Source organism: Rana temporaria, chromosome 4 (assembly GCF_905171775.1).
Source record: "Rana temporaria chromosome 4, aRanTem1.1, whole genome shotgun sequence".
NCBI lineage: Eukaryota > Metazoa > Chordata > Amphibia > Anura > Ranidae > Rana > Rana temporaria.
Genome location: NC_053492.1, coordinates 182,702,491 through 182,714,614, shown reverse-complemented (window position 1 = coordinate 182,714,614; position 12,124 = coordinate 182,702,491). Strand labels below are relative to the sequence as shown.

The following is a 12,124-nucleotide window of genomic DNA, read 5'->3' as shown; positions in this document are numbered from 1 at the left end:
AATGATACATTTTAAAGAAAATTCTACAAGTGTAGAGCCAGCTTAAAGTGTTATGCCCGTATACACGATCGGAAATTCCGACAGCAAAAGTCCGATGTGATCTTTTGAATGGAAATTCCAACCGTGTGTATGCTCCATCTGACTTTTGCTGTCGGAATTTCCGCCAACAAAAGATTGAGAGCTGGTTCTCAAAATTTCGGACGGAAAAAAATAGTCTGTAGCAATTCCGACGTGCAAAATTCCAACGCATGCTCAGAAACAATTCGACGCATGCTCGGAAGCATTGAACCTAATTTTCTCGGCTCGTCGTAGTGTTGTACGTCACCGTGTTCTTGACAGTCGAAAGTTCAGAGAACGTTTGTGTGGCCGTGTGTATGCAAGCCAAGCTTGAGCGGAATTCCAACGGAAAATCCGATCGTGTGTATGCGGCATTAGATCACCTTTACAGAAAGAATGTAAAAGCAGCGCTTTCAGGAAGGACCGTATCGCATCTGATTGGTGCTGTCACTGTAACTGACGCTGACCAATCAAAATCAATCTGGTCCATGATGAAAGTTCTGATTGAAAAGAGGAAGAGGAGCTGGTATTTCTAATCCCCTGAGCGCTGGACTGGCTGCAGGGGTGTTGACAGCTTGACAACCCCAGAGGTAAATACAGTGGGGATCGGGGGCAGTAGGGAAAAGTGTCTGGTGTTAGTTCACCTTTACATCCTTTCTGTAAAGATGAACTAACCCTTTAAGGGTGAATTTAAATTTTAAATTGTTTTAGTTTTTATTTTCTGTTCAAAATAAGGCTGAAAGAAAAAAAATATAGAGACGCAAGGGAACAATGTAAAATGAAACCAACAGTAAAAACTTCATTTCCTTGAAGTCACGTGCAGCAGCACAGACTCTCCAACTTCCTTCTACTTGCAGAACACAGATCTGTCTCCAGTGTGAGAAGCTGCTGATACTGAGCCATGAATCGTCTGATAATGATCTGGGGGGTCCTGCTCCTGGCAGGTGAGTACACATTTATTCCAATTCCTCTACTACTGGCTTTGCCGTAAGTTTGTAATTGAATGTATAATTTTTTTATTGACTATTGTACAGTTGGCTTTTTAGATTCAGTGCATTGTGGATTCTGCTTTCTTTAGAAAGTAGCTGCTGAAGTGTTTACTCATTGCCAAAGGAATGTAATGCTTATGTTAAGTTCTAACTAAATATGAGATTGAACTGATAGTGTTATTTTCTCATTAAACGCGCAAAGAAAACTGCCGACTTAGGGCCAATTCACACTATGTGTGGTGATAGACATTTTACCGCACGGTAGAATGTCATTCACCGCAGGGACACACAGGAAACAATTGTTTCCTATGTGTCCCATTCACACTGCCTAGCACTGCACTGCAGCGTGCTGCGATAAATGTGAGACAGTGCATCATGCCGCCCGACGTTGCAATAAATGAAGTACCGTATTTATCGGCGTATATCGCGCACTTTTTTGCCCTGAAAATCAGGGCAAAATCGTGGGTGCGCGATATACGCCGATACCCGCTTTCCCGCGCCGAGTTTTGAATACTGCGCCGACATATACCGAGCGCAGTACACTCGGGTATAGTCGGCCAGTCTCGGCTTCTTCCGCGGTCACGTCCTGGACATACAGGACGTGAGCGCGACAGTTGCCGAGCCTGCCCGAGTGTACTGCGCTCGGTATATGCTGGCGCAGTATTCAAAACTCGGCGCGGGAAACGAGCGGGGAGGACGCGAGGACGCCGCAGAAGGACGCCGGACCCTCCGAAGAAGACACCGGACCCGCCGAAGAGGACACCGGACCCGCCGCAGAAGGACACCGAAGCCGCAGAAGGACACCCGAAGCCGCAGAAGGACGCCGGACCCGACGAGGCCGCCGATGGACGCCGCACAAGACACCAAAACTGTGTACAAAAATATATTTTTTTTCACAGGATTGGGGGTCACTTTAGGGGTGCGCGGTATACGCGGGAGAGCGTTATGCCGCGATAAATACGGTATACATTTTGTACACTTCAAATAAGGCTGGTACAAAACAAAAAAAAGGAATGGTGTGCTGAATCGTGCACCACATTGCCTCCTAGCCAGCCAGCAACGCAGTGGTTAGAGCATTGAATCGCTCTGGCTGCTCTGCAATACATGGGTAAATTTGCACTAAATGTGAAATGATGTAAAATCAAACTAACAATAAAATTTGCTTCCATGTGACAACAGTATATTAACGCAACCCTTTAACTCGCCCATTCAGGACAAAGTAGTAATTTCACTTAAAAGGAGAAAATGTAGGGAGTATATACCTTTCACTCATTCCTCATCTTCATCCTTTTCTCCAGTGGAGAAAAAGCCATGACTTCCTGGAAGATATTGGGCCTATCCATTGGCCCAATACAGTGGCGGCCGGTGCTAAATATTTTGGGAAAATAGAACCCCCCCCTCCCCGAATGAGAAGGCTGTGTGAGATGGACCTTACTTTAGGAGACAGGGGGAAGGAAGAGCCAGTGCCATTGCTTCGCCTCCCGGCTGAACAGGAAGTGTGTCTTGAGACACGCTTCCTGATTGTCCGGGAGGAGAATCAGGAAGACAATAGCATATATTAATTCGCTACTGTCACACAACTGGGTAGGCTCAGGGCGCAGTGCTCCGAGCCCACTCTTTTTTTTCCCATAAAAATAACAATCATGTTATACATACCTGCTCTGTGCAGTAGATATGCACAGAGCAGCCCGTATCCCCCTCTTGGGTCTCTCGCTTCTCCTAGTCCCTCCCTCCTGTCACAGGCCCCCACAGCAAGCAGCTTGCTATGGGGGAATCTGAGCCGAGTTGCATTTCTGTGTGTCCATTCAGATACTGAGCTGTGATTTTGCCCCACCCCCTCTCATTCTCCTAAATGGCTAACTGACTTTGATTGCCAGAAGCATGAGCCAATGGTTTTACAGCTCCTTTAATGTACAGAATGCCTTAAGGAAGTGCTTTAAGTGGGCCAAAAGAGGTGCCGGTACTCTATTAGGCGCCGGTGCCCCCCCAATACTGAACATGAGACTACATCCCTGAAAATGTTTGTTATTTTGAGCTTGCCTTCTCTGACTAAAGAAAAAAAAAAAAAACATTGAGGTCCTCAGCTCAGTCCAACACCCCCCCCCCCCCTCCCCAATACACAATACTTTCTTACTTTTTGCAGAGTTTTTACTGTATACAGTAAGGCAGGCCAGGCCCAGGCGCAGCAGCAGGCTCCTCGTGAGTCACGACTTGTTCTCTGACTGGCGCCGACAGTCACTCTCGCTCCCTCCTCCCCTCTCACCTCCGGCCGCCGGCGTGACGTCACGCGGCGCACGTCGGTGGATTGAACCAAATCAATCCTCCATGGGGGGGAGAGGAGACGCACAGGAGGAACGGGAGCCAGCCAGGAGCGCACGTGGCAGCCAGTGAGCCGGCGCCAGCGGGCATACAGTTTAGTGACTGCGCTGTCACATCTGGGGGGGATTTTACCATACCCGTCCCCCCCGCATTATTTCCTGGGGGGGGATGCGTCCCCCCCGGTTCCTACGCCCGTGCCTGGGGCTGCGTTCCGGTACGGGAAACCCACGTACTGGGCGCACGGAGAGGTGCTGGTACTCTCCAGGGCCATTTTTGGAAGTGGCGGTACTGAGTACCGCCGCTTTCCGGCCCAGTTAAAGCACTGCCTTAAGGTGAAAAACCTTGAGGCTTTACATCCACTTTATGCTGGCCATACATAGAACAAATCTTAGCTAGTTCCTGATGAACTAGTCAAAATTTGCTCTCAAAGTGGTGCTCTCCTCCTCCTCCCGCCCAGCAGGCAAAAAGTTATCAGCTGAACAATCAGATGCAGCCTCTGTTCAGGTATTTTAACAGCTGGCTGTCAAAATACAATAGCCGCAACAAGAGACTTATCCATCTGCGCTGTTTAGCATGGATGGAGGAATCTGTTCGATTTTTTTCCCCTCAGCCTGCAGGGGTGATGGGACAGCACATGGAAGGTAGCTAAGTGCTCCATAGCCTCTCTGATTTAAAGGAACCTGTTGCGGCAATGTATGAGTTGCAATGTATTTTTTCTGCAGATAAATTAGATAATTAATTTTTATCTACTGCTATTCGTGTAACCTGGATATAGACTTTTATATTACACCTTCATACATCAGAAGCTTGGACACCCTGCAAAGGAAAAAACATGCAGCATGCCACAGTGAAAGATAGCCGTGGCTACATTCTTCTAAATATTGGGTGACTTAAAGGGACATGGTTAAATATGGTCTGAGACATATTGCAGTATACAATGCCCACATATTCCACAGTCCTTGTACCCAAAAATGTTAATATATTAAGCAAGAAGTTCACAGACACACATAAACTTAAAGTATCTACTTTGAAAGATCAAACAGAATATGGTCATAAAATAGCCAGAAACTACTTAGCAGCCATAAACACTTTGGCCAAGAGTATGTAATGTATAGCACTATGTACACAGTGCAACTATGACAATGTGTGTCATAGTGCTCTTATATTGCTCAGCAAAATCTGTGGTCAGTGGGAGGAAAAAATGACTGGTGTCAGTGGTCAGAAGGAGATAAAAATGCCCAGCATTGATGGTAACAGGGAGGAAATATGTCTGGTATCAGTGGTCAGAGGGAATAGACACTGCCCAGTGTTGATGATCAGGGGAAGGAAAAAAATGTAATCATTGGTGATGGGGAGAAGGCAAAACGCTCTACGTCAGCGGTCTGCAGTAAAAAATGATCAGCATTGGTGGTCAGTGGGAGGCAAAATGCCTCCCAATGTCTCCCGATGTAGATCCGTCGTCAATCACGGTGAGACGCCACCTCCGGACCCGAAAAACAAAGAACAAAAAAGCTCTGCTCACCACGAACACTACCATGGTCTGCCTGTCTTACCGTGAGAAATTTCCTAAATAGCTATGGGGTGGAGCCCCCCCGGCAAAGTCACCTGGTGACACTACCCCCCTATGACGTTGGCGGCCTGGCATGCATTGGTCGATAGCTATTTAAGACCTTCATGGGGAGCAGGGTTTTTTCCTCACCGTTTTTTCCCACTGGCAGCTGAATGTAAATAAAAGAATTGCCAGTTAAAAAATTTGTGAAAAGAAACGGTGTGGGGTCCCCCCCAAATCCATACCAGGCCCCTTGGGTCTGGTATGGATTTGTAGCAGAACCCCACATCATAATATTTTAAAAAGATGGCTCGTGCCCCCCCCCCAAATCCATACCAGATCCTTATCTTAGCATGCAGCCTGACAGGTCAGAAAAGGGAGAGGATGAGTGCCTGAACCATACCAGGCCACATGCCCTCAACATGGGGCGGTAAAAATGGGGTATTATGCAGAGCCCCCCTGCACCAAAGCACCCCCCTATGTTGAGGGCATGTGGTTCAGCTGGGGGGGTGCTCACTTGTCCCCTCCCTTTCCTGACCCGCCAGGCTGCATGCTCCGATAAGGGTCTGGTATGGATTTTGGGGGAACCCCACGTTTTTTTACATTCTTGCATGAATTTTTTTTATTTATGCTGGTAATTTTTGTTTTTTAACTCAGCTGTCAGTACCAGCCTGCTCCTTAGCAACCAGCTATATACAGTGTTTTTAAAGGGAACACCAAAAAAATGCATGAAAAATGCATGCAAAAACACATAAAATAACATGGGTTTAAAAACTCAATGCAAAACGTGGCTGAAAAACGCATCGATTGCAAACGCATAGATGTGAAGAGGGAGGGAGGGTCAGAGGGAGAAAACATTTGTGGTCAGCAAGAGGAATAAATGGCCCACGTTGGTGGTCAGTGGGATGAAAAACAATGCCTGGCATCAGTGGCCAACAGAAAGAAAAATACGCTTGGGGGTGGGGGGGGGGGTGTCATTGATGCTCAGTAGTGGTAGCCATTGGTGCTCACTGAGAGGAGAAGAGCACAATGATGTTTAGTGGTGGGGAAAAAGGGGGCAATGGTTTTTGATAGCGAAGGAGGGGGGCACTGTGTTTAGTGTGTGGCACCAGTGCTTTGTGGGGGAGTACGGAGACATTGGTGTCAGTGAGGCTTTCAGGGATTGTGTTAAATTCTTGAGACTGTTAGGAGGTATGGTTACACTTATTGTTAAATGTGTACAATATAAATTCATAATAATGATAACAAATATTATTCTGGAGTCTAAAGATATTTTAGCACGTGCTTGCTTCATGTTGCATTTATATTTACAATGCTGTAATTACAAAGGTTGGCTGTATCACATGTCTTCAAACTAGATAATTGTTATTGCGCTGGTCATATGATCAGTAGAGTACTATTCTGTGTGTCATTATCTGGTATACCATTCTCTTTGTGTAGCCTATTTTATACTGTGATCTGCCAGTATAAGTGACATTGTCTCATCCACATGTGACAGGGGAACTTGCTAAACTATATTTCCTCATATGGATACTTCCTTATTTTGGAATCTTTCTTCACTTTTAATGGAAGTAGAAGTAGGACTCAGCATGTTCTCTTTCACAATATGAGACACAATTACATCCTAAAAAAAATCAATCACTGGTTACTCCATCAAATGGGCTAAAGATTACTAAAAAGTAATGATTTGATATGTACAGAGCTTTTATATACATATATTTTTTTGTCACTGTCACTTTTTATTTTTGTCTGCACTTTCAGACTCGTGTTGCCACCAACTTTCAGACATTCTACCAATGGGGTTTCTGGGCGGGAAGAATTTTGCCAAGATCTTGCGGGCAACAATTCTAAGAACATAGTTCAATCAGAAAAAAACAGTGGGGTAGATTCAGATAGAATCGTCTATCTGTCCGCCCGGCGTAACGTATCTCAGATACGTTACGCCGCCGTAGTTTAGGGCGCAAGTTCTGTATTTAGAAAGAACTTGCGCCCTTAGTTACGGCGGCGTAAAGTATCTGTGTCAGCGTAAGCCCGCCTAATTCAAATGTGGATGATGTGGGCGTGTTTTATGTATATTAACTGTGACCCCGCATATTTGACGTTTTTTACGAGCGGCGCATGCGCCGTTCGTGAAAAAATCCCAGTGCGCATGCTCGAAATTCCGACGCAAATCGTCATTGCTTTCGACGTGAACGTAAATTACGTCCAGCCCTATTCGCGAGCGACTTACGCAAACGACGTAAAATTTTCAAAACTCAACGCGGGAACGACGGCCATACTTAACATAGATACGCCTCATATAGCAGGGGTAACTATACGCCGAGCATGTTTCCGGAACAAATTAGGCTCGCAATCCAAGGTTTTACTATAATTTTAAACTGGGATTCCTATTCCCTTACTCTCCACCCTTCGTATCGTAATTTCTTTCTGACCTTTCATTTGCACATCTTTTTTTTTGCTCTCCCTTATTATATACGGTATTTGTTTTGTTTTTAACGCTCAAGTTTTTATTTCTAATGACCCTGACAATTGGTTACTTAGATGCACTGGTGCATGAATTAACTGGAAATAACATTTTAAAATTTGCATAAACAGTTAATAAACAAAAAAAGGCTATATCACACCTACAACGTAATAAGCGGTGGGGTCGAGGGGCCCCATAGTTCCTTGTAATAATGCACCATTTGAAGGCTATATCACATCTAAAACGTAATAAAGGATGAGGCAGAGGGGCCCCACAGTTTCTTGTAATAATGCATCATTTGAAGGCTATATCACATCTAAAACATAACAAGGGGTGGGGCAGAGGGGTCCCATAATTCCTTGTAATAATGCATCATTTGAAGGCTATATCACATCTAAAACATAATAAGGGGTGGGGCAGAAGGGCCCCATAACGTTGTAATAATGCATAATTTGAAGGCTATATCACATCTAAAACATAATAGGGGTGGGGCAGAGGGGTCCCAAAGTTCATTGTAATAATGCATCATTTGTTACTTAAAATAATATATATGATGCTGAAACTTTATGAGCTCAGCCTGCAACACAGGAACTAGAAGTGCTAAGAAAGAATACAAAAAAACATATTTTCCACCTCCTTTCATTTGAAAACAAACAAACTAGTTATATGTATTCATATTGTACAGAACTGTTGGTGGGCCCATAAGAGTTGGGTATCATTTAAGTACATGAGGCCTGGCTTTACATCATATTTTTCCTCTATATGTATATATATATTTTTTTCATTTTGACTGACTTTTTATATGATATTATTTGTATCTACATGTTTAATATTTAACATTATTTTTCTTGCCTTTTTTTTTTAGGAACAGTTCAGTCAACAACTTCTAAGGCATCAGAATCGTCCAGCAGCACAATAAATATGTCTTCTACATCTCACATGTCTTCCAGTACAACACACTCAACACCACATGTAACCTCAAACACCACAACACACTCAACACCACATACAACCTCAAACACAACACACACACCTTCAAATACGACCTCGCATGCACCCACCAATACCACAACACATCCAACAACAGCACATACTACGTCGCCAATTCTACCAACAAAGCCTTCACCACCAATAAGGAGAGAGTACAAAGTGAAAGATGCTAATAACGTGACATGTATAATTGCAGACATGGGTCTGGCACTTGAACTGGATAATTCAACAACAGTAATGCAAGACAAAGATGCAAAGGTATGCCTCTTGGGATTGTGGGAGTCCATGTCTTTCTTTATAAAGCTGCACTACCTGATCAGTTTTCCTTTATCTCTAGCAAAATCCAGCTTATGTTAAAAGATATTATATTTAGAAGTAAAACAAAATAAAAAAATGTGTTCCAATGCTCAACATAAGCAGACTATAACGCTTATTTTGTTTAGGGAATACTCTAATACAGAACATTATTTGCCTTACATGATGATATCAGTGCTGCTTTGTGGTGATTCCCCTGGCTGAGTAGGGCCATGAAGTCCATTCTTCCATAGCATATCATCAGTCTTCTAGGTTAAATGATGCCCTGTGAAGAATGAGGATATGTTGTGGTGAAATACATAGGGGATTGCTTCAGATTGAGAACTGCAGCTTGAGTTTCTTTTTTTTGTAGCCTGCATGAAGGCCCAATTAAATAAAAAAAACAAAGAATATTGTCCAGAGTTGGACTTTAAAGAACCAATATGGAGGAGCAAAAGAGAGCCTAAGTAGCTATTCTGGAACCCCAGAAGCCATTCAGGTTACTGATTTCCTTGTAATCTGTTATTGATATGCTGTCTAAATTTTTGGCACCTAAAGGCATTTCTGACCTCTTATATACAACTGTGGTCATTAGCCTTATCCTTCCAGCTATACAACGATAAAGGGTGGAATTTAGTTCCTTAATATTTTAATATGCCATGAGTTCTAGAGTTACAATAAATGGGATAATGGCTTATCACTGATGTTGGATACAGCAGGGAATAATCATATTGATGGCTAGCAGCAGATAGTCTTAACTCTCATTCTCAGGACTCTGCCAACTGGTTTTATTGGCTTTTTCCACTGATCATTTTGGTTTCCCTTATGTAAGAGAATCTACACACTTGCTTCCATTTCATTATGCAGAGTAGGGAAAATAATAGCAGATGCTTATGTAGCAATTGTTTACATTACTGTGTTTACCTTTGTAGATCTATGCAGTTAAAGGAACACTAAAGGTTCGTTTTTTATTAGATCAATTGATTGCTGTAAGCTAGAGCACTTACATATCACTTACCTCGTTTTTCCTTTTGACCTCCAAAATACAGTAATTCAGGTTTGAAAATGCCATTTCCTGTCTCTCCTCTTCTTGCTTTCCACCAGCATCTGAGCCGTTTTGCATGGTGGAAAGCAGAATGTGCTCACCCCCTCCCTATGACTACAGCCCTGTGTGAAGATGCTCTCTTATCCCTCACAGGCATGGAGGCTAAGCCTAATGGGAACTGTAGTTCCCATTAGGCCGTGATGTAGCAAGAATGAATGCGCACCGCAAACCAGGAAGTCAGTGAGAATAATGATTCAGGAGTGATGGAGGTGAATAAAACAGCTAGATTTCAACAGGTATCAAACTAGTTATAATGCAAAACATTACTTTTTACTTTATCAGCTACTGTCAGACTTTAATTTAAGAGGAAAATGTTTTTGTCTTTACAACCCCTTTAAGTCAAGATGTCATCCACAAAGTCTGTTCAGTTGAGCAAAGCAATTGTGTAGCATTGCCAGGCAAGAAGTGAAACAGGAAGCAAAACCTGCCTATGTAATAAGCAAATATGGCTTTGCCTAGGTACACACTTAATAAATAAAAACTATACACATAGTATAAACGCAGCACTACCCCCGTAGGAGGTGCAGAGTTTAGACAGGTTCTTTCCCGATTAGTGCAGAGGTGGCCAGGAACACAGCAACATTAGTACATTCACTGTGGCTCATTAATCACCAAGCAATCAAATGGCGCTGGAGGGGCATTAGAACCAAAGTCTCTGTATAAGTTCATAAAAGTCCATATGAGATCAGAATACGGTAAGTGGATCTGAGCACCTGCGGCAGAACCCTTGGAGTGAAGCAACTCTGTGGATTCTGTTAGCCACGGTAGCCGGTCATTCGTCAGATTTGGCGACCCGTCAGAATTGGTGTAACAAGATGTCCGCTTTCCCCTTCTCAGAGTATTCATACTATGGAGGAGTGCAGGGTGTAGCAAGATGGTGACGACAGAACGTCACTTCCCTTACCAATTTTGACAGGTCGTCATATCTGACCAAACACCTGTAGTGTCACATTCCGCTCCCTATCACCGGAAGTGACGTTCTGTCGCCGCCATCTAGCTACACCCCACACTAATGCACAGTAATGATAGAGTGAGAAGGGGGCAAGTGGACATCTTGTTACACCCACCGGAGTTTTAGATTTCACAGTTATTTTCAACACAAAACTGAGCTTATTTGCCCAAATACAGTATTTGGAAATCCGACGGACTGTTTACATGTTAAATTTTAAAAGCAGCAGAAAACCTGCTGACCTTACATGGTTGCTGATGTGACAGAACACGTCTGATTTTCACATGTAACATGTAAACAGTCCGTCGGATTTCAAAATATTGTATTTAAGCATACAGTGCCTTGCGAAAGTATTCGGCCCCCTTGAACTTTGCGACCTTTTGCCACATTTCAAGCTTCAAACATAAAGATATAAAACTGTAATTTTTTTTGAAGAATCAACAAGTGGGACACAATCATGAAGTGGAACGAAATTTATTGGATATTTCAAACTTTTTTAAGAAATAAAAAACTGAAAAATTGGGCGAGCAAAATTATTCAGCCCCTTTACTTTCAGTGCAGCAAACTCTCTCCAGAAGTTCAGTGAGGATCTCTGAATGATCCAATGTTGACCTAAATGACTAATGATGATAAATAGAATCCACCTGTGTGTAATCAAGTCTCCATATAAATGCACCTGCACTGTGATAGTCTCAGAGGTCCGTTTAAAGCGCAGAGAGCATCATGAAGAACAAGGAACACACCAGGCAGGTCCGAGATACTGTTGTGGAGAAGTTTAAAGCCGGATTTGGATACAAAAAGATTTCCCAAGCTTTAAACATCCCAAGGAGGGGGGGAGGAGGGATGGGGTTTAAGTTGTTATGACTGCTATCTGCGATGGCAAGGGTTCTATGCTAGTATGTAACCGGTCATGTTGACCGTTAGGCAGGGGTGGTCTGACAACTCATGGGGCCCCCGGGCAAAAGAAGATTATAGGGCCCCCGGGCTTACAGATGGCCACCATGCCAGGAGGTAGTGCAGAGACGTGGCAGCTAATATCTCGGGATTTTCACATCAAAAGCATGTCGGTTTCGTACATATCAGGGACAGATGTAAAAAAAACACAGGGCCAGATTCACAAAAGAGATACGACGGCGTATCTCCTGATACGCCGTCGTATCTCTGTGATCCGCCCGTCCTAACTATGCGACTGATTCATAGAATCAGTTACGCATAGCTAGCCCTAAGATCCGACAGGTGTAATTGACTTACACTGTCGGATCTTAGGATGCAATTCTATGCCGGCCGCTAGGTGGCGAGGCCATTGCGGTCGGCGTAGAATATGCAAATGACTAGTTACGGCGATCCCCGAACGTCCGCGTTACCCGTCGCTCTAACTTTACGTCGTTTCCGTCGAGATACGCATCGT

At 43.8% G+C, this 12,124-nt stretch overlaps 1 protein-coding gene across 2 annotated transcripts in view; it reads left to right on the top strand.

The window, feature by feature from the left end:
* Positions 1 to 559: 559 nt before the first annotated feature.
* The window catches only part of LAMP3 (lysosomal associated membrane protein 3), a 47,743-nt gene continuing 36,178 nt past the window's right edge, over positions 560 to 12,124 (top strand). The window contains exons 1-3 of one of the 2 annotated variants that reach the window (XM_040349446.1): positions 560 to 647; positions 915 to 1,001; positions 8,244 to 8,626. In XM_040349446.1, coding sequence (XP_040205380.1) covers positions 959 to 1,001; positions 8,244 to 8,626 — 426 coding nt within the window. In that variant the 5' untranslated portion in view covers positions 560 to 647; positions 915 to 958. The remainder of the gene's footprint in view (positions 648 to 914; positions 1,002 to 8,243; positions 8,627 to 12,124) is intronic. The other variant, XM_040349445.1, reaches the window with a different exon arrangement.